The sequence below is a fragment of the Neovison vison genome, chromosome 3 (assembly GCF_020171115.1).
Source record: "Neovison vison isolate M4711 chromosome 3, ASM_NN_V1, whole genome shotgun sequence".
Lineage (NCBI taxonomy): Eukaryota > Metazoa > Chordata > Mammalia > Carnivora > Mustelidae > Neogale > Neogale vison.
The window spans coordinates 150,205,126-150,230,771 of NC_058093.1; the positions used below are offsets into that span (position 1 = coordinate 150,205,126).

Sequence of the window (25,646 nt, forward strand, 5' to 3'; positions counted from 1 at the left end):
TTTATGAAGCTTTGCCACATTACTTCTTTTTATAAATGACACTCAGAGTGAAATGACACAATATAGAAAAATGGATATAAGTACCTCATTATAAAGTCTTATGATGATTTTACAAATAATGATGAGGGAAATTCAGCGTGACTATATTGTTAGGCAGAACCTCGAAACTTGTCCTATCAGGAAGTAGAACAGTGTATCAAGCAGAGTTATTATTTGAAACAGAAAGCCAACTTTGGCTGAACTAAACAGAAAATATATTTATTAAAAGAATCTGGGGCACCTGGGTGGCTCAGTGGGTTAAAGCCTCTGCCTTCAGCTCAGGTCATGATCCCACGGTCCTAGAATCGAGCCCCGCATTGGGCTCTTTGCTCAGCAGGGAGCCTGCTTCCTCCTCTCTCTCTTCCTGCCTCTCTGTCTACTTGTGATCTCTGTCTGTCAAATAAATAAATAAAATCTTTAAAAAAAAAAAAAAAAGAATCCGAATGCTGACTAGAATATAAAATGGAGCACCTCCTATGGAGAGGAATTTGGTATTAGCAAAACCGGGTATGAAGCAGAACAGCCACTGGTAGGAATCCATCCCCAAGAGGTAGTTACAAAAATACACCATGGCATGTGATTAGAATTGTTCATTATGGCCTTACTGGAAATGACAAAAGATTGGAAACAATATGAATGTTCATTGGAAGAGGCTGATTGTTTCAACTATGATATGTCCCCAAAACGGAATGGCTTGTAGCTGGAAAATAAGGAAGGGCAAATTCTGTCTCCTGATAAGAAGTGGTCTTCATAGGATATATTGAGTGAAAAAGCAGGATGTAGGAAAAATTACATATTTTTGTGTAAGAAAATGAGAGAGAAATGGATATGTGTTTGTCTTATATTTGTGAAAGGAAGCTAAAAAAGAATAAGTGGGAAACTAGGAAGAGTGATTATCTAAACAGGAAGAAGGAAGAAAGTGATAGGAGACAAGACTTCTCTGCAAGTACCTTGTTTATAGCGTTGCCTTCGGAACCATGTAAATGTTTTGCATGTTTGAAAGGCGGTTAAAAAGTAAAAAACAAGCCAGTCCCTGAAAACCAAAATCAAATTGGAACAAATAAACTTAATTCTGTATCAAGTTGGTGACATATTCACTCAGAGAAGAGACTTACTTCAAATGACTTTAAAATACAGTATTTTTTAAAATTATTTAATTTATTTAATTGACAGAGATCACAGGCAGGCAGAGCGTGGCGACCGGGGGAAGCAGGCTCTCTGCTTAGCAGAGATCCCAGGACCCTGAGACCATGACCTGAGCTGAAGGCAGAGGCTTAACCTACTGAGCCACCCAGGAGCCCCTAAAATATAGTATTTTGATGGTTCGTACCATAGAGGGGTAAATTCTAAGGATAAAAGCACTGCAAAGGATGGCATGATACTGTATGTTGAAAACTCAAAAGACTCCACCCCAAAATTGCTAGAACTCATACAGGAATTCAGCAAAGTTTCCGGATATAAAATCAGAATGCACAGAAATCAGTTGCATTTCTATACAATAACAATGAGAGAGAAGAAGAGAAATTAAGGAGTCGGTCCCATTTACAATTGCACCCAAAACCGTAAGGTACCTAGGAAAAAACCTAACCAAAGAAGCAAAGAATCTATACTCAGAACTATAGAACTACAGTTCACTCAGGGAAGAAATTGAGGAAGACACAAAGACATAGAAAAACATTCCATGCTTGTGGATTAGAAGAACAAATATTGTTAAAACATCTGTGCTACCTAGAGCAATCTTTACATTTAATGCAATACCATCAACTTTTTTCACAGAGCTGTAAAAAATAATCCTTAAATTTGTATAGAACCAGAAAAGACCCTGAATAGCCAAAGGAATATTGAAAAAGAAAGCCAAAGTTGATGGCATCACAATTCTGGACTTCAAGCTCTATAACAGAGCTGTGATCATCAGGACAGTATGGTACTAGCACAAAACAGACACATAGATCAGTGGAACAGAATAGAGAGCCTAGAAATAGACCCTCAACTCTATGGTCAACTAATCTTAGACAAAGCAAGGAAGAATGTCCAATGGAAAAAAGACTCTTGTCAAAAAATCATGTTGGGAAAATTGGACAGATATATGCAAAAGAATGATACTGGACCATTTCCTTACACCACCCACAAAAAGAGACTCAAAAAGGATAGAAGACCTAAATGTGAGACAGGAATCCATCAAAATCTCAGAGGAGAACACAGGCAGCAACCTCTTCGACCTCAGCCACAGCAGATTCGTGCTAGACATGTCTCCAAAGGCAAGGGAAACAAAAGCAAAATGAACTATTGGGACTTCATCAGGATAAAAAGCTTTTGCACAGCAAAGGAAACAGTTTACAAAACCAAAAGACAACTGACAGAATGGGAGAAGATATTTGCAAATGACAGATAAAGGGCTAGTATCCAAAATCTATAAAGAACTTACCAAACCCAATGCCCAGAGAACAAAGAATCCAATCAAGAAATGGGCAGAAGACATGAACAGACATTTCTGCAAAGAAGACATCCAATTGGCCAACAAACACATGAAAAAATGCTCAGCATCACTAACCATCAGGAAAATACAAATCAAAACCACCTCATACCAGTCAGAATGGCTAAAATTAACAAGTCAGGAAACGACAGATCCTGACAAGGATGCAGAGAAAGAGGAACCCTCCTACACTGCTGGTGGGAATGCAAGTTGGTGCAGCCACTCTGGAAAACTGTGTGGAGATTCCTCAAAAAGATGAAAATAGAGCTATCCTATGACCCAGCAATTGCAGTACTAGGTATTGACCCCAAAGATACAAATGCAGTGATCTGTAGGGGCACGTGCACCCTAATGTTTATAACAGCAATGTCCACAATAGCCAAACTATGCAAATAACCCACATGTCCATCAATGATGAATGGATAAAGATATGGTGTATATATATATACAATGGAATACTACTCAGCCATCAAAAAATGAAGTTTTGCCATTTGCAACAATGTGGATGGAACTAGAAGGTATTAGGCTAAGCAAAATAAGTTGATCAGAGAAAGGCAATTATCATATGATCTCACTGATATGTGGAATTTAAGAAAAAAAAACAGGATCATAGAAAAAGAGGAAGAAATAAAAGACAATGAGATGAGAGGGAGACAAACCACAAGAGACTCTTAATCATAGGAAAACAAACTGAGGGTTGCTGGAGGGGATAGAGGGATGAAGGAGTGGGGTAACTGTGGGTAATGGATGTTAAGGAGCCTATGTGGTGTAATGAACACTGGGAATTATATTAGACTGATGAATCATAGACCTCTACCTCTGAAACAATAGTACATTATATGTTAATAAAAAATTAACTGCAGGAGCACCTGGGTGGCTCAGTGGGTTAGGCCGCTGCCTTTGGCTCAGGTCATGATCTCAGGGTCCTGGGATCGAGTCCCGCATCGGGCTTTCTGCTCAGCAGGGAGCCTGCTTCCTCCTCTCTCTCTCTCTGCCTGCCTCTCTGCCTACTTGTGATCTCTCTCAGTCAAATAAATAAATAAAATCTTTAAAAAAAATTAACTGCAAAGAAATCTTAAACTGCATTTAGTAGTCTTAGTGTTGTTAGTAATGTAGTTAGTTATTATTTTTAAATTATAGATACAAGATAAAACAAAGTAGTAATTACTAGTATTACTAGTATTGGTAGTACCCGTGATTTTATGTATAAGTGAAAAGAGATAAGAATATAAAAATCAAATAAGCCGTGTATTACCAATTTTGAATTAAAAATACCATTATCAATTCCCTTTTTCTCTTAAAAAAATTTTTTTCTCTAGATCTTGCACTGCAAAGGCCTAGCTAGAAGCAGTGACAACCAGTGCTTGCTGGTGGTGTACTACCATTTCTGAACTACTCAGTATTTGTGGCTACTAGTAAGGAGGAAATTGGAAATCTGGGTATCTGCTCTTTCTATTTCTTCCCCTTCCATTTTGGTGGACTCTGTGATGATGCTTCAAGGCAGGCAGTGAGAGAGGCAAATAGGAATTGGTATATAGATAATCTACAGAACCTTTAATCAGACCTTTAATAACTGCGATGGTGAATGCACTTGTTCAGTTGTCATATCTAAGGTTCTGTTACCAGATACCAAGGCCTTAAAATAACGATAGAATAATATTTGTGGAACTGAGAGTAGATGAGGCATTAAGTAAAAAACTGTAGAATCTACGGTGCACTCCTTATTTATCATGAGTGTGTTAACCTCAGCTGTGTCAATTAGAAAGTCTAATTTCCCTTGCCTCTTGGACTTTTAGTCCCTTATCAGTTGCTATTGATCTGATAGCTCATAGAGAACTTGTGGCTGTTCTTGTTGATTGTAATCAGTAAAGCTTTTAAAAGTTAGAAATTGTCCTTGTTTGAGAGCATCAAGTTGTAAGTTTCCATTGGGATCTTCTGATTACTAAACATTGTGACATAGTGGAAAAGGATATGCAGAAATACTAGAAAATTAAAAATAATGAAAACAAACTATTTAAAGTATTGCTTATACCTCCAAAGTACTTTGGGCAGAATAATCTCTTAAATTTCAGATTATGGCTACAGCAAAAATTTGTATTTGATTGACTAAAGCTATTTTATTATAAAATGTATCATTACTCTTAACTGCACTTTTCAATAATTGCATATTTTTTCCATTCCCAGGAATACAAACAAGTGATCCCAATGCTGTGGTCATAGGATTGGCACCAGAACATTTTCATTATCAGATACTGAATCAAGCATTCCGGTAAGTCTCTAGCTATTTATTTTTCATCTGATCATATGCTCCTCTCTTCCCTTCCTGAGTCTCTGTCATGTAAGGTTATAGATGTATTTCACTTTCTGGCCACCCAAATTGTACATGAGGGTAGATGCCTTCAAGATCACTTCAAGATCAACATTAAATCATATTTATTACTATCTTGCTTAGTTTTTAAGAAATAATCAATATGTTAAAATGTGATGATCATTGGGGTTTTTCTGGTTTGTAGAATCAATACCCTGGGGCAGAAATTCATAATAATACTGCAGCTCTGAAGTTAGCAATTTTGTAATGGAATCCAAGTCCATCTGCCTGGTGGGGAGCAAAGCCAGTCCCTGAGACATCAGGTTTGCAGCAAGGAAGGAGTTTATTTGAGAGGCAGCCAAAGGAAGAAATTGGAGGATAAGCCTCCAATCTGCTTCCTCAAAGGGGGAGAGAACAAGGGTTTTATGATCAGAGAGGTTGAGATTACAATGTACATATTGCTGAAAAGGGCAGGGAAACTTACATGACTCTTCATGAGAAAAGATGGACTGTGATCACTGAGCAAACATAGATGTAACATCCCATGTTCACTTTGGGGTGGAGATTTAACCCCAGGATGAGGCAAAATTCAACCCCAGAAGGTTATCTTGGGACAAAGAGTAGAAGTGGTTATGGGCATGCTCTGAGAACTGGTGTAAACGGAATGGGGTTTTGGCCTTCTTATCTCAGGGTAGGAATGCTGGGCGTGGCTTTTCCTAGGCTGGAACCCTTTCAGATGACCTTGAGTCCAGGCTTCTGGAGAGACAGCTAGTGGATATGTTAGTAGGATCTGAAAATATGTAATGACTGATGAGGGGGCAACAGTTCTCTGAAAAACAAGCTTTAAATTTTCTGCTCATTTTAACCTCATTCATCCTGTGGGAAAAAGTTTCAGTTTTATCTTTTATTATCATTCCTTTGATTCTCCATGGACTATGCTGTTGTCTGAAGGTAGGTATATCATCCCGATTAATGCTCTAAAAACAATACACACTATTTCTTCCTCTAGTGATAATCTAGGGTTTGGAGGGAAGTTGACACATTTGACCACACTTTCAAAGAAATTATTTGATAAGTGATAGGTGATAGTGGTAGTCTGAACTGGGATGGTGGCAGTAAGGATGAAGGAGCAGATTCAGGTCGTGTCAACATGACTTGATGGATAGTTGGGTTTAGGGGTGAGGAAGACCAGTGAATCAAGGTCCAGATGTCCAGATTTCTAACCTGAGCACATATGACAGAGACACCCCCTGTCGGGGTTCAGGAGGTGATAAGTTTAGGTTGGGGCTGTTTGTCCTTTGGGGTGTTTAACTGGAAATGTTCCAATGGCTGCCAATAGAAATGTGGGGAAATACAACATGGAAAATGTTCTGAATCTTCACTTGTGTGTCCATTTTGGTTACATGAACTTTGCACTGGCTGCTTCAAAAGGAAGACAGCATCCTGGTTCTTACACTTCAGATAAATTGGAACAGAATCTACCCACAAATATGCTCTAGAGGGAGACTGATTTTTTTCCCCTTAGATTTTTCATTTTTCTTTTTTAGTTCTTGTCAAGCCATTAAACCATGTAATTTGCCTTTCAGTTTATGACAAGTTCAGTAGTTCTAAATATTGCATCAGGATATACTGAACTTGTGTAAAAAATTTTTGTAATGGTTTGGTAAATTTTTGGTATTTAGTTACAAAGAATGCCATAAAAACATCATTTTCTTCCTAGTATGAAGATTTGTAAGAATCATTCTGACATACTTGATGTAGAAGTCGTTTCTTGATGTAGATGTCCAGTAGTCAGAATGTTTGCAGGAAAGTTTAAAACTCACTGCAGGGTTCAGACATCTGGGCTCATTATTTGCTGCTGATCTTGGAAATCTTTGTGGCCAAAAATAGCACTTTGGGAGTAACCACTTTTTCTCTTTGTATGAATATTTATTTTAGATCCTTGGTTAATAGAAACCTTGGCTACTTAATGCACTTTTATTTGTGACTCTCTTACCCGTCACTGTGATAGTCAAGCCTTTGTTTAAAAGAAACACTCACTTTTCATAGTTGTTCAGTATCCATTTGCTGTACGTATTTCCTGAAGATCCATTGCTGTGGTGCACTGCTTGAAGATACACTTTGGGGTGTCTGGTAGTAAAATTCTTCTTGCTTCACCTACTTCAGTTATCCTCCTTTAGTTTCTTGGGTGGGGGGGAAGGGGGTAGATTATCTAGCTGCTCCTTAAGTAAGGTTTACCGCTATGCCAAAATCAGTTTTCATGTAAAATGGAGAATCTGCTATGATTTCTTTCTTTTTTTTTTTTTTGCTATGATTTCTTACTTTTGAACTTAACCCACTATCTTTTATCCATTTCTTTAACCACAGAATTCAAGGAGAGGGTATTGATTGATTTTAGTTGGTAATTTGGGAAGGACATATTTAATAGGAAGTTGGGAGGTCTCTGTCTTAGATGAATACTAGACTCTGGGTAATAAAAATGTATGTTGACATAATACTGACTTTGTAATTGCTCGGATGCTGTCTAATTAGTACACTTCCCTAACCATATTGATTTTTTTAAACACTACATTTTAAAGCATTACAGTGCACTTATAGGTCAACTCTAATTTCACAAATGCACTTAACAGCTGGGTGGAGAATTAACAGAAGGATTTTAGGTCTTGCCCTTCTTTGCATATTGATGTCTCCACAGAGACTGTGCCTTCCAACCAATGACTACAGCTGTTTGGATTGTGTGTGGCAAATATAGACATCTCAAATAAACCACCGATTAGTTAAATTACTATTCAGGTTGATAATGAGAATAAACATTGGATTTTAAACCCCGTTGCATCGCTGCCTTGAATAACAGCTTTGGGGCATATCACCCTGAGGCAGACACATCAACCTTCCACATTACACTGCCTCTTATTTACTGTGTTTTGAATGGGTAAACCCATTCATAAACCCATATGTAAACCCATACGTAAATGTATGTAAGCTCCAAACACATACACACACACACATATGTAGTACAGTCTGTCTTCAAATGTGTCTTAAATGTCTGAATGAAAATGAAAAACCTGAATTTAAAGAATTGATTTTGGGGAAGGATAAGAACCAGCTATAGGGAACAGAAATGACTTGGGTTTGGGTTCTAGAAGACATTCAAATGCTAAGAACCATGGATGGCTTTTCCTCTTCTATCTAACACTGAAAGATACAAAGTGTAATATAAGGAACACTCATATGCCTGTCAGTCAGTTTAAGAAATACAAACTGTCAGCACATTTGATAGCCCCTGCGTGTGCGTTCCTGATTTTACCACCTAAGACCCAGAAGTAATCACGGTCATGAATTCTGTGTTGATCATTGTCATATATTTCTTTGCACTTACCGCATACGGCAGGTATCCTTACACAACACGTAGTAGTATTTTGTGCGTGTTCTGTTTTATCCCCTGGTAGTACATTCATTTGCACAGCTGTAGTACTTGCTTGTGGCAAGGTCTCTTTTCATCTGCTGACCTGAGTAAGAAACCTAAAGCTTAAGCATTTTAGTAATGGACCAATTATAATTAAGCCTGATGATCTCTATTAGGAGAAAGGCTGCTGGGCAAACAGATCACTTAATAACAGATCACTTAACTTAGTCACAAGACTAAAAAAAAAAAAATCAGCGTAAAAGTAATTTTCAAAATTCTTCAATGTGGATAAGTTTAAATGCTCAAAAAGGAAGAGAATAAATAAAATTACTTGTAATCCTGCTACGTAAAGAGAGCCCCAGTTAATATGCTAGCACGTAGCTCATTTGTTTCTATGTCCATAAATGCCAGATAAAAATGAGAATGTATGTATACTCTGGGTTCACTGGTTAACTCCCCTTTTGTGCATGTTTATCTGTGTTACTAGTCCTCCAAAACACATTTGATTGCCACAGCATATTCCACTTTAAAAAGTACAATACATATCCTATTGGCTGTTTCCAGGATTTTGAAGTTAGTTTTTGAAAAATGAAAGCACGTTTCTTTAAATAGTATTTATATTTATTCCTTAAGATTGTTTTCAGAAATATATATTGCTGGGTCAAAAGGATTTGGGAGGAAAACTACAGAGAATTGCTTAACCTAGGAAAAGTTGTAATTTTTGGCTTTTTTTTTTTTTTTTTTTTTTTCCCTAAGAGCAGCTTAGGAAAAAAGAGCAGCTTACCTGTAGCTTCTAGAGGAACTTCTTAAAATATCATTATAACAAGGTAAATGATACCAAAACTTTCACAATTAAATGCAGAGATGAAGTGTGCTTAGTAATAATGTTTTGAAACTTTGTTAGTGACTTCTTTTCTATAATTGTTGCCAGGTACAGGAGTCCTCCCAAAGTCTTAGAGGTGTGCAAAAATTAGGGGGTTTTGGTTTTGGGAGGAGATCCTTATCACCATGGATGGTTTCTGTTCAGTGTTGAATTGCTTTCTTTTCCCTATCTCCTTAAGAAAAAATAAAATGTTTTGATTACTCCAGTATATTCAGTTCCTTAGAAAGGGAAGAAAAAATCAACAGTAATGGCCTCGGTTATTAGTGCATTTGGACAGGAACTCCTGAACTTCTTCTGGGTGTTCAGAGCCCCGGGCATGAGGAATTCCAGAACAGTGTGGCAGCAGGGCTTAAAGTAAAAATCATTTCTCTGGGCTTTTTCTCTTTTGAAAGGGCTGACTATGATGCAGTTTTTAAAATTGAAGTCCAGACTATAAAAATAAAACACTTTGTAAGTAAGAAATTGTTTAAGACTTAAGAACTTGAGTTATATAAAGCATTCCATTAGTATATGCAGGAGGACAACTCAATATGCCAGTCTGAAAATCAGAATACAGAATTGAGTTGATTATTGGCCACTAAACAACTCTTACTTTTTAATCAATGGGGAGATTCTTTTATGGTCAAGGCAGCTCTTGCTACTCCAAATAAAAGCTTCCAGTGAGTAAGTCACATAAATATATTATTACTGATTTTTTTGATTTGATGTATAACATGCATGGCAGGGTATACAAATTGTCAGTATATGACTCAGTGAAATTTTACACTTAGGTATACCTGTGTAACCCCCACTCTGATCAAGGACCAGAACATCTACAGCACCCTAGAAGGCTCCCTATCCCAGTCAACACTACGCCTTCCTTACAGTCACCACTATGATTGCTGTCAATGTTGCCGGTTCTTGGTCTTCATATGAATGAAATCATATAATTGTAGCATATTTGTCTGTTTTTGAGATTAATCAAGTTGTTGCATGTAGCAGTACAGCTCGTTGTTAGTGAGATTTTCCTTTGATATGGTTCATGATTTACTATCATTTTAATTCGGGCTTTTGGTAGTTGTGTTTCTCACAAATGTATTGAGTGTCAAGGCTTTGGTAGTCATCCAGTTTAATGGTTCTTAACCAGGGGCACTTTTGCTTCCCAGGGGACATTTGGTAATGTCCGGAGACATTTTTGGTTGTTACAACTGGGTAAGAGGCTGCTGCTGTCATCCAGTGGGGAGATACCAGGGGTGCTGCTAAACGTCCTTTGCATATAGGATAGGCACCACAACAATGCATTTTCCAGCCCAGAATATCAGCCATGCTGAGACTGAAAAAGCTTTGATCTGTTTCAGCCTCTTTGTTTGATAAGGCCCACAAATATGAAGTGATTTGCTCTTAGCTATTTTAAGTAGCATGGTTCCCATACTTCTGTATTTATGAAGAATAATAATTGCCATTATTGTCAGACATATACTGTCTGAAAAGGTTTGCATAGATCCTCTCTAGTCCTCGGAATGTAAGTATTACTCCTCATGTCATGTATCAGGACCAAGACAGACGGAGCTTCATCCATTAATTCAGTAAACATTTGGGGAGAAGTGCCAGTGTTTTTTTTGTTTGTGTTTTGGACGTCAGAGATAACAGCAATGAGTAAAACTGATGGGCATAGTGGAAATTATATTCTGGTGAGGAAGACAGACCAATCACAGTTGAGTAAGAATGGTGAACTATGGAAAGTGATACAAAGGGAAAAGGGTGATGCGAGAAGAGATCAGAGGCGAGGAAGAAGTCCACTTTACATGTGAAGGCTGGAAATGCTTCTTCGTTGTGCTGATGTTGAAGCTGAGACCTGATGAATGAGCAGAAGACAGCCGTGTGAAAACCATGGGGAGCTGTGTCAGGAGGTGTGGTCTGGAGCACAAGGGAGTGGCATGGTTTTTAAGAAGTTGGAAGACACTGCTGTATCTGGCACATGACCATCGACTGAGAAGGTGACTTAAGACCGGAGATGTAGGTTGCGGTGAGGACTTCGGGTTTTATACTATTTGCAGTGAGAAGTTGTTGAGGGCTTCTGAGTAGGGGAGGGATGTGATCCCATCTGTACTTTTAAAACTCCCATATTGCCTGTACAATGGCTTGGAAGAATGGAGCAAGAATAGAAAGCAGGAAGGTTGGTTGGGAGACCGTTGCAGAAGTTCAGGAGAGGAGGAAGACAGTTTTGAGATATTTTAATTTTTGTTTTGGAATTGGAAATTACTGGATATGTTAATGAGTAGGGGTGAAGGGGGATGGGTGAAAGGGAGAGGTCAAGGATGGCTCCTAGGTGTCTGGTTTGAGGACCTGGGTGAATATATTGCAATGGGAGAGATTGGGGCATGGTTTTGGGGGGGGGGCAGAAAGGAAGGGACTCCCTAGTTTGATGTTGGACATATAGGAAAGGTCTGACAATCATTTAAGCTGCCATGTGATTTCATTTCCATATGCTCCATCTTCCATGGAAATGATGAAAAGTTGATTGTTTTCCTAGAAAAGTTATTTAGAAAGACAGTATAGTGCATTTGGAAGAGGACTAGATTGGTTTTCAGATGTTCTCTGGGCTATAGTTCTCCTTGGTGGTGCAGTCGATCATGGCCAGCATGTCTGGATGATCTCTTCATCCAACGGCAGGGCATGTTGGACCTGATGTTCCTTGAGGTCCCTTTCAGCAGTGGTTTGTAGCTGTAAATGTGAGCTATCCCCTTAGCTTTCCTCTCACTGCTCTGCCTAAGATTTCTGTATTGTGGCCCTGCTTGGCTAGGGCATGTTACAGGTTTTTTACTTTGCCTACATGGGACTTGCAGCCAGAGATATTTGAATCAGGCCTTCTTTGTGCCTTTTCCCTCCCCTTATTTCTTGAACCTCAGTGGTTTTATAGTGAGATACAGACAGAAAATTGTCAGACTTCCTGCTAATGCGTTCTTTGTTATAACAAAAGCAACTGACCCTTTGCGGCCCTGTCTAGGAAGTGTAAAAATACTCCCAAGTATTGGGGTGTCTATTTTTGATATTTTTAAAAATGTTCTATAAAAGATCTTCTAATCTGTGTTCTAGAACACGTTTATCTTTCAGTCCATCCTGAATATGGCTTGGCTTTTCAAAGATTCGGTAAAGCCCATATTGTGCACAGAAGGAAGGTAGAAGCAGGAACCACTTCCCTGAGAGATGTCTATCCTCTCCAGCCTCATGGAGAACCTGTTCCCATTTAGAGAAATGTGGAGCAACCCGCAGTTTCAGCCCTTCCAGGGAAGGCACTAAAGTACTGCCTGGGAATTAAAGTACACACATCAATCAAGCTGATAAGTCTTATCCCCAGTTAATATATAATAAAATATTAACAAAGCTAAATCAAATGAATTTTTAGTTTAGCTATATAAGTGGAAAGCAATTTTGAGGTCTGTTGCATAAAGAATTCCAGTTCCGTGGTAGAGTAGCAAATAAATGGGATTGGGGGGTGGGGTGACAAGAAGTGGGGCTAGATAAATCAACCAGTATTATCTCACTGTTATCAGCAGTGGTTCTTTAAGGCCAACATATTGGCTTTATCAGGTTTCCTAACAGTTGGATTTTAGGATCTGCTTTAAGAAGTTAATTTGTATGAATGTTAGTGAATACATTTGAAGGATCTATCCTGTGCTGTGAGCAATTCGTAGTAACTAACAATAAGGCCCTGTAATAGTCCACTGTTGGTTTTTACTTAATAAAATATTTAATCATAAATGTCTGAATTCTGCATCTCCCGCAGGAAGGCATTTCTGTGCCCACTGACAAGAATAATTTAGCAGTTTCATAGTTGAGCGCTTAATTACTCATAATTGTGAAGGGTAAGATGTGATGAATTCCTCCTCGATGGACATACTAAATATTTTAACTAAGGAGATGACTTAAAGTAAATCAGGCCAGTGAGATCATTTATTACATTGGTTAAAAGCAGTTGAAGAAATCTATCCTGTCCCGAATTCCATTAGAGGAGAGGGCGTTGTGTGGCTGTTTTCAGCCCTGTGACTGCGGGCGGCGCTGTTGGGGCGGGCGGCAGGTGTTTGGGGATGGGGGTTAGTTCTCTGTGGAGTTTGGGTCTCAGACTCCGGTTGCCCTTCCCCTCCGTCTCCGGGCATTTGTCCTATGTTGGGACAAAGGAAGGGACTTGACAGCATGGCCTTTCCCTTAAGCCTCACTGGTGTGTTCTTCAGGGAAGATGGCCTGAAGCAGTCAAAGGTAGAATGAAAAGGTAAACCTACAAGAAAAAGCGTTTGTAAAATGGTCTTCTGAATTTCTGACTGAAGAAGAAACTCACACCTTGGAGTAGAGAAAGAGGAATGCAGGTATTCCCGGCGTTGGCAAGACCGTCCGTGCGGCAACAGTTGTCTCCGTTGGAAAAGGCTCCAGAGCCTCCTGCTTGCCGTTAGGGAAGGCTGAAACAACCTGTCTCATTAAGTTAAGCTTCTTCCCTCGAGTGTCTTATTTAGCTTTACTTCTCTTCATTCTCTTTCCCTGGTGATTTGCGTAAAGTGTCTGAAACCGCTAAAGGTAAAAGGTTGAAGCAATCCCAAATTTAATAATCTATCACCTTTCTTTCGCGTATCTGAGTGTAATTCCCAGCAGTTCTTCACGAATTCATTAGAAGACAGCAAGTCATTAAAAGTTAATAAGAAACTATTTGTTTCCGTGAGTGTGAATAAAACCACTTTGTGAGCCTGACATGCTTTTCCAGTTATAAAAGCCTTGCTTTCTTAGCCACTTTCCATTTTCTCCGTCTCCCTAGCTTACTCCTGGATGGGGCCCCTCTGATAGCAATCCACAAAGCCAGGTATTACAAGAGGAAAGATGGCCTCGCCCTGGGGCCTGGACCATTCGTGACAGCTCTGGAGTATGCCACAGACACCAAAGCCACAGTCGTGGGAAAACCAGAGAAGACGTTCTTTTTGGAAGCATTGCGGGGCACTGGCTGTGAACCTGAGGAGGCCATCATGATAGGAGATGTAAGTAGAGAAGCCCAGGAAATGACCAGAGCTTACCGTCTGCAGGCTAGAGCCAGCTTTGCCACACTGCTTTGAAACACAAAAAGACTCTTGCTGTGGTATCAGGTGGTAGTAAGTGGGTGCCTATAAACAGACTTGCCAATAGCTGGTTAGCGACACTCTTGTAAAGAGCTGAAATTCTGATTACTTCTGACATTGTTCATGGTGTGGTATATACAATCAAAAGACCATTAAATGCAAGTCAGTCAAATGCTTTATGTCTTTTTGAAGAAAACCTCTACACAGACTTAAGGTTTTTTGAATATTATGTATGTAGAGAGCAATGTGTACCTACAGAATTCTACCATTATTGATTTTTTTCCTAGTATATGCTTTATGGAAGAATTTCCCAGTCAGTGTGCCACAAATAGCTACAGATATCGATTGCCTCGGCCCTCTGAGTGGTAGGGCTGGACCTGACGGTTGGAAGCTCTGGCCAGTGACCTCTGGCTGGGCGCTCCTTGCCAGTTTTCCCCAGTGTCCTGGGGACAGGTCTACGTGTGCCGTGAGGGGGAAAGAGCTAGAAAGCACACCACCTTGTGTCAAGGAGAGGGGCAAGGATCATATTTCAATTTTAAGTCAACACATTAGGCTGAAAGACCGTGGAGGTTGTCTGCTCCACACTTCATCATCTGATAGACTGGGATGCTGGAGCCCAGAGAGGTAAAGCTCCACGCCTGAATTCCCGCAGCTGAGTGGCCCAGCCAGAAGCAGAATTCAAGGCTCCGTACTTCCTCCAGAACTAACTACGGATCCCTTGCCTGGCTCACTTGTGATGGTACAGCCCAGTGCTCCTCATCTCCTGTCCACGTCCTTCCTTGCTCACCAGAACCCGAACACGATAATCACTAAACCTGATGCTGCTTTGAGAAACCACCTCTTCGTCACATCTTTTCCTCTTGGCAGATCTTTAACTGACTTTTCCAGGCAAATACATGTTTGAAGAAGTGGGGACATCAGAATTCTTTATCCCGGGAGTTACCAGTGTGGGGACAGGGTGGAAGGGGGAAGGACATGTGATGGCAGCATTCAGCTGCCTGGAGGGTTGCTTGTTACCCCAGAGACGGCAGGTTTTCCTTCCCTGCCCTTATCCACTGTTTCCCACCTCCCTTCTTCATTCTCTCCCTCTCCCTAGTGCTACTTCACTAGGGCAAGTTTAGATGCAATGGAGGGTTTCAAGTTAGACCTTGGATGAGGATTTTGATATTCTAAAACTCATCCCCAAGGTCTGTTGTTGAATGCTATCGATTTTTGAGGAAAAGACTTTTCTTCAGACATGGTCTGAATGAATCCTGTCTATAAAGTCCTATAAAGATATAAGATGGCAGGGTTGACTTTTTTTTTTTTTTTCTTTTTTTGGGGGGTGGGGTGGGTGGTAAGGTACAGAGGGAAAGGGAGAAAGACAATCCTCAGCAAGTTCCACACTCAGTGCGGAGCCTGATGGAGGGCTGGATCTCACAGCCCTGAGATCACAACTGGGGCCGGAGTCAAGAGTTTGGATGCTTAACCAACCGAGCCACCCAGGGGCCGTAAGGGTTGTTTTTCTTGATATTTCTTTGAGTCCTTGGATTTTTATTACCTGGTGTTTATCATCACAGTCAACCAAGTGTATTCATCTCTATCTTGGGTAAGAATTGGAAAGAGGAGCTACCTACTCTAACTGACCTGTTATCCCCAAGTGTGAAGTAAATCTCAGAGAATCTCAGTATTCTGATTTGGCTTGATTCTACCTTCGAGGGACAACTGGCTGGAGAGTAAGGGTGGTGTGTTACATGGGCAGCAGCAGAGCCGTCTTCCAGAGGTCGTCCATTCACGGTCTACAGTTGGATCATTCACCTTCAGAGCTGCCAGATGAATAGGAGGCTTTTTCCCATGATCCGTTTTAACAGGAGACGGATGTGCATGTGGAAAACATGAACTGTAGATGTGCTGTCTGTGCTTGGTCACTAGACTTACTACTCTGTTGTACACCTTACACTTCTTCAGCACTTCCCTCTCCAAATGGCATGCTTCGTCAGTGGGTCCCATGTGGATTTAGCCCCTTTTCTCTTGTATTTTTTTGAACTAAATGCTTTCTTTGTCCTTTTCTAGGATTGCAGGGATGATGTCGGTGGGGCTCAGAATGTCGGCATGCTGGGTATCTTAGTAAAAACTGGTATGTATCTTCTGCATAAGGCTTCTCTCAAATAGGATGGTAAAACACACAGTTGCTTAAAGAACAGTCTTTGCAGAAATGACAAAGCCCACTGGGCACTTTAATTCCCTTTCTGCCTCAAAGCAAAAATAGAAGGGGCTCGGGATCTCAGGGAAAGACATTGTGGGAGGGCCCATGCTGCATAAAAATTGAAAGATCAGAGAGAATTCAGAGGTTATTTTAAAACTTACCCAGAGATAACTGTGCTGGTTGACAATTACTATTTATATGATTTTCTTGATACACAAATCAGCACATTGGAATGGATCAAAGTTGACTGATTTGGGGATGTTCTACAAAAGTATCTTTTTTTTTTTTTTTTTTTTTTGATGCCAGCAAAAGATGATAAAGTTGGTCTCCTTAGGAACTTGTGGGCTAAGTGATCTGATACTTTCTGTTAACACTTGTATTTTTTTTTTTTTAAATCACACAAAGAACTTTTACTTACTGTTTTAGGAATTATTTCCTATACCCAAAGTAGGTATACTCTTTGTGGCCCTTCAGAATAAACTTAAGACAGGAACTTCCTGGGGAGGACTCAACTAATACGGTATTATGATGACAGAGGACCCAGTAGTGTGCTGGGTCCTGGCCTCAGTCCACAGTGAGTGGACTTCATAGAGTGCCCAGGTTCATAGAATGCTAGCAGAACCATTTAAGAGGCTGTTCCTAAGAAGGAAGATTTAAACAAAGTCTCAGAAGAGCCACAGCATGGACATTTTTTAGAAAAAGTACATTTACTCCCAACTGACATATATTCAAGAAAATGTGGTTGCATAAAAGCTATTTTAAATTTAAAAGTAGAAACTGGAAAGCATAGCTACAGCTAGCATTGAAGAAGCAGCATTTGGCAGGGCCCTGTGTGAACGGAGTACAGGCTGTGCCAGGATTCTGGAGGGAGTCCTGCGAGCCTTGCAGTTGGGACTCATCTTTCCAGAGCGAACAGGGTGTTTGTTTATACTTCTCAAAATGCTCAGCAGCCTCCTGCGAACATGACTGCCCTTTGATGTAAGCAAAAAAGAGGAAGTACCCAGAAAGAAAAAATCCAGAAAAGTCATCGCACTCATGGTCCCTCCCTGTATGCTAATTTTCAAGTTCCTGCCATTCACTGTTTTATTTCCTGGTCACTGAGGAAATCTCCAGATAACTATTTCTCCTGTTGTCTGTTACCCCTATGAACATTTTCTCTCCTTAATTCACATCATTAAGGATTTATACTAAGTATGAAAACCCGCTATGCCAGTGTCTTGTGGGCCCTGCTTCCTCTGTCTTGGCTGGCTTCTGTTGGTTGTCCCTTCTTTCCTGACTGGCAGTTGGTTGTGGTCAGCCTGTCACGGAGCCATCTAGTTGGTCTTAGAGAAGCCAGCAGCATAACACAACCGAACTGAAAATGTATAGCCAGTAAACAGCAAGTCCAGTGCAGGAAAACAGGCCCATTTGTACTGTTCATGTCTGGTCAGAAACAAGCCCAAGTAAGCCCACTGTTCTAAAAGCACACAAAATGGTTGGCTCTGTTGGTGAATTTGAAATCCATGCATTTGCACAAGTATTAGGCTCCCCAGTATTGAAAATGATCACAAAGGTGTTCATCTATCCCATAAAAAGTGCTTCTTGTGGATGGTCTTGAGCAATTCTGTTTCTCAGTGAGTGGCACCTGGTGTGCATTTGCCCAACGATGTTATTAAAGATTTGTGACTAGTCCTGCCCAGAATATATTTGCTTAGCATGTAAAACAGTCACCTAGAAAAGGTGGGGTCATTCTTGATGTAATATTCTCGAAATGGCTTCCTGTACTCCTCCAGGAATTCATCCATCCGGGAGAGCATAGACTGCCACAGTGAGTGAGGCAGGCGTGCATGCTGGTGTCCTGCTTCGTTCACGCGGCCCACATCAGTGAGCCCCTGCTGCATGCCAGCCGCCATTTGAGGTGCTGGAGCTACCACCCACGTCTGTAAGCCACTGTGTCGGTGTGGACTTTGTAGAAGCCCCCACTTGCACGGCCAGATGGCAAGAGCATTCTGCAAGCCCTTAACTCCGTGGCTAAGAAACTTGACTTTCACATATGCGCCCTTAGGCCACTGGATCCGGGAAGTAGGTGGTATGGTAGAGGAGTAGTCAGTGACTTCTGTTTGAGACCAAGTAGAAATGTGGCAAGAGTTTGTACTTAATGGAATTTAAGGTTGAGGAAGAACTAGCAGCAGAGGTTTCTGTGTGGCCCCTACCGTGGACAGGTGCCTAGATGAGGTGAATGAGGCCAGTGTTTGTTCGCTTTGTACATTTGATGCTGGCTCGGGTCCTATAGGGAATTCACAGTCAGTAAGACAAAGCAGAAAATATTTTCGCCGCAGCGCAGAGGTGTGGAGCAGGATTTTCAGGCTTTCTGTTTATTGAGCAAAGCCTCATAAAGAGGTAGTGAATGGAGAATGGCGGGAACTGTAGGAAAGGGGGGGTCTGTTGTTAGGGGAGCTGGATTCAGGCAGAGAGTGCTGGAGAATGCAGAAGGTTAAATGGGAGAGATCAATGGAAAAGGGCTGAGAGAGCCAAGAGAAGGGGAAAGTGCAGAGGTAGCCCCAGTGGCTACAGGGCACTTGGCCTTGTTCCCCAGGGCCTCAGCTGAAGCAGTGTTCCGCGCTTCCTTCTCCCTCCCTCCTCCCATTTTCCCTCCTTCCTTCCCTCCTTCCAGCCTTCCTTCCTCCCTCACTTCCTTCTTTGCATTCTTAAAGAAATTGTGGAGTGCTCACCTCGTGTTAGTCATTATGTTCGGTGCTGGGAATGAATACATTGGGGAAGATAACAGAGATGGTCCCTACTCCGAGAGAACTCACAGTCTTAGGTGAGAGACAGACCTTAAGCAAATAAATACATGAATTGCAACGCATTGTAAATGTGGAGGCAAAGAACAGGGTGCTAGGGGAAAGGCAGGGAGAAGAAGTAACCGGAATGGGAATATGAAATTGGACCCGAGCATGCGGGAGGTGATGAGCGGGGTGAGAAGACTGTTGCCAGCAAAGGGGACAGCAGGAGTGAAGTCCTCAAAGAGCCAGGTACCGTCTAGGACTGCAGTCTTGTGAAGGTAGCACGTGCTGAGGTTGGAGGGGTGCTGGGCCACATGACAAAGGGCAGTGGTAGGAATTTGGGTTCTTTCTGAAGGGCCTTGGGACCCATTAAGGGTGTTTAAATAGGGACCATGCATCATCCGACTTAAACATTTGTAAAGCTGCCCGTGACTACTGTGTGGAAGGGTTCCTCTCTGTACTGGGGTCTTCGGTTACGTGTCCCACATTCCAGAGCACAGGGAGACTGCGGCAGTGCACTTGCTGGGCACGCTGTCCTAATGAGCCAGGCCTGTGTGCCTTCGTCTCTTTCTGTCCCCACCCCTGGGTGCTCTCAGGGTCCCTGGGTGGCAGCACATGCTGTCTCCAGTCTCTCTTGGGAGCTGATAAGTCTTCCTCCCTGGCCTGTCCTGGCTTCCACTGAAGAGCATTGCTTCAGTCTCCATTCCTATCTTTAGGGCTGGTGGGGAAGAAAATGATTTCCCCAGCTGTGGAGATCTGAACGAAACCTTAGCGGTCAGGTGTCCTGGTCCCTGCGACTGTCCATTATGAAGGACCAGAGTCCTAGGGGAAGATGCTGGACGTGATATTACTTTGAACTGCCTCATTGCAGCCAAAAGCTCTACTAAGAGATGGTTTGGGAGATGGGGAGCCCCTGATTCTCCAATACTCGCCAGGGTGTTTCGGAGGTGGCCCTGGTGCTCACGGGACGTGATGCATGTGGCTTTCTAGCAGTAGCCTTTGTTCACTGGCTCTCCTTTCATTTCAGGGAAATACCGAGCAGCAGATGAAGAAAAAATTAATCCGCCTCCTTACTTAACTTGCGAGAGCTTCCCTCATGCCGTGGACCACATTCTGCAGCATCTCCTGTGATCTTTACATCAGTCAGAAGCAGCCGGAGACGCAGGTGTTCGTTGTCCGGAACGAATCCCTCCCTGTGTCCGTGCCAGCCCAGACCGGCGCGGAGCAGTGCTCCTCTGTTGTGCAGTAATTAGGAAGAAAGGTATCGAATCGCAGGCAACCACTACGCCTTGTGTATCCCTTTTGTTTTATTTTGTAAAAGAAGATGAGACCCAGAGAAAGGGAAAGCCGAGATTTTATGCCATTCCTCTTAAAATATTCATCAGGCCGGCAGGGCTGGGAGGGAGAGCCTCCTGTGGGGCATCACGTTCTCTGCTGCCTCCTCGCTGGTCCGCCGGGAGGGGGGAGTGTTCCGAGTGTGAAGGAGATTGAATGGCATTTTTTTTAAATTATAAAATAATGTGTTGGAAAGTGCATTTCGGCTGTAGTTTTAATATTGAGTTCAACTGTGAAATCCGTCAGAAGTGCCAAGTGGAGTACAAGTCAGAAGCGGCAAAATAAATTGTCCTTTAGCCCAAGTGATCAAGTGAATTTGCCTTAACGGATGTTGAAAACTAGATTATCTACCGTATTATTCCCAGCACGGGTGACTTCTTTTTCTCTTCATTAGCCAGAGATGACTAATTTAAATTTAGAACCTGATTTTAATTTAAAATAATATTTCCATTAATAACCTATTCATTGCAGATGCCTATTATACTGTGTAACAGTTGTTTTGGAAATTTTATGTAAAATTAAAACTATCAGTATTTTACAGATGTTTTAATTAGACATTGTTATTAACAGGAACAGTGCAGAAACTAAAATCAAGCCTTTAATGTCTTATAGACCATGCATTTTTGAAGTTAGTGTCCACCGGGGTCCTATTAACTGTACATTTGCAAGATTTCATTATTTTTGCCTCTGACACTATGGGAAAAATCTTTCAGAAGCTATTGGGACAGATTCAAGCTTTTATGTACTTGGTTACTACAGCTGTAAAATGAAATCTCGTCTTGTAGCCTGGATTATTCTTCTCATGTTAAACCCACCAAAATGAAGGGGCCTAAGTAGGTAATGATTTTCCTCGTGCATTTGCATACTGTGATCATCCTGGGCCTTTGCAATTGTTTTACAGGGCTCTTGGGCATTGAATTATTAGCATGTAATTGTATATCATTGTAGTGTTCACCTTATTGAAGCACGCGCTGATGTTAATGAGCTTCGGGCTTTGATGCTTGTTTAGAGATCAGCTTGGTCTTGGATGGCAGGGAGCAGAGCTAAATAAATGGCAGCCCTCTCTCCTTCTGGTGGTTTGGTGATCGCTCGGTTCTTGTTTTTGCAGATGCCCTGACTTAGTACTTAACACAGCCTCGAGTCCCAAGGATAGCATGATAGGAACGGCCACCACCGATCGGAGCCACGAGTGGAATGGCCAAGAGCATGGGTTTGGGGGCCTCGCTAGCAGTTACCTAGCTCTGTAGTTATGTGTGTAAAATGGACACCGTGACGGCACCCACCACGCAGGCTTGTCACGAGGGTTCAACGTGTGACCAGCGTAGTAAGTGCGGAGAGTAGAATTAGCCAAATGCTGAGGACCACATTCTGCAGCACCTTCGAAGCACATCGTGTCTTCGGCGCCGATGAGGAGGCAGACGTAGTGCCACTGTCCACACTAAATAATCTGATAAATCTTGATAGAACTCATCTGCACAGTCAGTTCAGTGGGGGAGGTCTTCCCGATCATGAAAAGGAGATGCTACTCCGTTGCACGCAGAGGCATGGCCAGCCGGGCGTGCGGCTGGAGCGTGCTGCCTGGCGCTGACGGCTGCGCTCCATGCGCCCGGGACCGGGTACCTGGCCGCCCGGCTCAGGGATGCCTTGGCTCAAGCACCACTGAGTAGTGTTTGCTGGTTGCTACGTGCTAAGTGCCACGCTAGGAAATAATCGAACGTGTAAGGAAAGGATTTTGCCCTGAGGACCCTCACTAGTGGAGGAGCTAGGGAGAGTGTCCAAGCTGCTCTTAACACTCCAGGGCCTGCTCTGTGGTGTCCGCCTGACGGCAGGTGGAATGAGCACTTGTTAGATGATGCCTTGGTCCCCACATGTCCCTTCTCCCCCAAGACAGGACTGTGGCCTCGGTCCCCTTGTGTCCCTGCTCTCCGAACATGGGACTGTGGCCTCGGTCCTTACGTGTCCCTTCTCCCTAACACAAGACTGTGGCTCATTCTTTCTTATATCTCCTGAAACAAAGCTAGTTGGTTACTCAGATGGTTCTCGAACCAATACAAACTAGCTGTAAAGACTACAGGAATTTACTGTCAGAAGGTAAAACTGGGAGCAGGGAGGAGAAGACTGGTTACCCGTAGGGGAGGCCCCATTAGACACTCAGAAATAACGATCTGATGCTTTAGAGACAGGTTAGAGCTAAAGTAAAGAAGTAGACGTCACTGATGTGTCAGGAGTCAAACGGGCAGGAAGAGGTTAAGACCACGTGAGCATAAGGTCCCGGGCCAAGGGAAGTGGCTTCTTTCCTGCATATTAGTTCGGCTGTATTGGGCCATTAAAATCTTTGTTTCTTGTTTTATTTCTTTAACAAGCATTATATAGGGCTTGTTAATTGACCTGTCCACAGTGAGGTTCATGAGGATAAATGAAAATCTGGTTTTAGATCCAGGTTACTATAAACATTCCCAGCATAGCTGGTTGGTCTGCCATGGGCCTCATGGAGCAGGTTTAATAACTGAAGTCCCCAAAAGACTTCGTTTTTCCAGCCATCCCATTAAAGGGCTTTCCTCCAATGGTATGATCTTGAGGGCAGTGTTTGTATCAGTTTTACTATAATCCTCTCCTAGGCCCAGAAAAGGAACCAAGTGCCATTTTGGGACTAGAAAGGGCAGTAAGGAACACTCAGTGTCAGGAGAAGATGACTTAGCATCTGCCAGAAGCCAGGTGTGTGCTGGGTGTGGAAGGCGGCGGAACCCAGTCCAGTGGTAGAGACCGGTGGCTGCCCCACTGCTTCAATCTTCTCCCTCCAAAACTGGCTTGTTTTGCTGTAGCTATTCTGCCTACCATTCTGCATCTGTCGGAGCTGATCGGGGCCATTGAGCTCTCGCAGCCATGGATGTCCGAAACTCCCTTGGAAGGGTGCTGTCATCACCTCCCTCTCAACCCCACGTTTAAAAAGTACTGTACCACGTTGGACCAGGAAGTCAAAAACACACCTGGATGTGTTGGGTTCATCTGGTTTGAGACCAGTGGTGGTTCACGTAGGATGAAACTGAAATCCTTGGGCGTCTCCAGTAAGGAATTTTTTAAAGTGCACTAGTCCCTTTCACCGAAACACTTTGCCAGAACAGCAGAATCCCTTTCTCATATCAGTGGTTGCTTGCGTAAAGCCCCTTTTGTGTTACCAGGTTCCTTTGATGTAGTCCCAAAAACTTTCCTCCGGCATGAATGCATAGGACCTTGGCTGACTGGGTCATGCCAGCCGTCAGGGCTGACTACCCCATAGCATGCTGCTCTCTTTAAGGGACAACCAGAACAAGACACCAGAATACCGAAATCATTTATCATTTAAGTTCGGTATCTGTTAAAATCCAGCAATTTTGAATATCTTACTCTCTTCAGTGCCTACCTTCACGTCCTACCCATCTCAACTCCTGTTGGTTTCACCAGCTAGTGTGCCCGAGAAAACCAAGTTATGAAACACCAACTATGGGTAAAGTAAAAGGTGTGTCGTGTAAGTGCTCTCAGAGAAGAGGTCGAGTGCAATGAACTAAGTGCTTTGGAATAGTCCCACAGTCCTTCCTGCGTGGGAAGCAGACACAGTGCTCCATTGTAAGGAATGTTGGCTTCCTTCACTGGCAGTGATAAAAGTACCACAGCCCTGGGGCTAACATTTTGGGCACAAGACGATAAAACGTAGGCACAACTGTGTAACACAATAGCTGTATGGCTCCATGAAGGACGAGAAACAAGTGAGGGCCTTATTTTAGATAAGTAGAGTCCAGTCCAGTAGGTAAGTAGAAGTCCACCAGGCTTTTGATGATGACCTGAATGAAATGCAGGGACAGGCCACGAATCCTAACGTAGATACTTAGCCTTAGTGGCCAATATCTGGGTATCAGGAGATCTCAAATGCAGATCAGTTACTACAGGTTTTCCTAGGAAGACTGGGAGATCGGCAGTGTTGGGTCCCAGTGTCTAAGTTGTGGGAGCTGCACCACTGCTGTGTCGCTCAGGTAGTCTCACCCTCCGTCGTAGCCCCTCCTCTTCCTTGTCTTACACCCAGCTTACTTACCCACGTGTTCTGTGTTCCTACAGGCATTGTGATTTCTGCTTTAGGACAAAGTGTACCGCATGTTGGATGAAGTTCCATTTCCCTCTGAAAATAGGCCAGGTTCCTATATATATCCCTATAAACTTAGATGTACTTCTGATCTACTTTTTAAATAATAGAGGCTCTAAACATAAACTAATCATATGTTTTGGTTGGTCTCTCTTTCTCAGAGCCCCACTAAAATCAAAGTAAAGGGATAAAGAAGTTACAAACTCACAAGGAGAGCCCACAAGAGGACAGATGGGCACAGGTGGATGAGAGGGTACAATAATTTGAAGGATGGAACGTGGATAGGTTGTTGATAACAAAAATCCATGCAAAGACAACCAAAACTCATCCTATAGAAACTCAAAGATTGAAGTCTGGAGACTAGGTAGAGAGAAGGTGAGGTGTGAGGTAGGACTGAGATTCTAAGCTGGTAAACAAAATGGTTGGAGTCCCAGGAAACATGGAAGTGAAGGCCTTGGGGACAATGGGTGTGGTAGTGAGCCAGGATGAGCTACAGGGCTGCAGATGGGGGCTAGGTACATCTCTGCTTATTCTATGAGGGCTCTTGGTTCCTTTCTCCTTAAAACACCAGGACCAGAGGATATGGGAATGCAATTGACAGTCTATCTGATATTGGCAAGGCACTTATTAATTCCTGGGAAGACAAAACCAACATATAAAGGAATTGTAATTTTGATTCACTAGGGGCTCTGCATGAACAGTACACGTTCCCATAGAAATACCGATTATTGGGGTGCCTGGGTGGCTCAGTGGGTTAGGCCTCTGCCTTCGGCTCAGGTCTTGGTCTCAGGGTCCTGGGATCGAGTCCCGCATCGGGCTCTCTGCTCAGTGGGGAGCCTGCTTCCCTCTCTCTCTGCCTGCCTATCTGCCTACTTGTGATCTCTCTGTCAGATAAATAAATTAAATCTTTTTAAAAAATAATGGTTATTGAGTAAACCTAAAATAACTATTTGGAGATGATGGGAACACAGCAGAGGGATGAAAGGGCTGCATTTCTTTTTTTTTTTTTTTTTTTTTTTTTTAAAGATTTTATTTATTTATTTGACAGAGAGAAATCACA

The 25,646-nt window shown here is 42.3% G+C and overlaps 1 protein-coding gene across 6 annotated transcripts in view; it reads left to right on the forward strand.

Moving 5' to 3' along the window:
• The window catches only part of HDHD2 (haloacid dehalogenase like hydrolase domain containing 2), a 34,747-nt gene extending 13,202 nt beyond the window's left edge, over positions 1–21,545 (forward strand). For all 6 annotated transcript variants that reach the window (XM_044243037.1, XM_044243040.1, XM_044243035.1 and 3 more), the window contains 4 exons: positions 4,697–4,781; positions 13,893–14,109; positions 16,240–16,303; positions 20,165–21,545. In XM_044243037.1, the coding sequence (XP_044098972.1) occupies positions 4,697–4,781; positions 13,893–14,109; positions 16,240–16,303; positions 20,165–20,268 (470 nt within the window). In that variant the 3' untranslated portion in view covers positions 20,269–21,545. The remainder of the gene's footprint in view (positions 1–4,696; positions 4,782–13,892; positions 14,110–16,239; positions 16,304–20,164) is intronic.
• Positions 21,546–25,646: the final 4,101 nt, after the last annotated feature.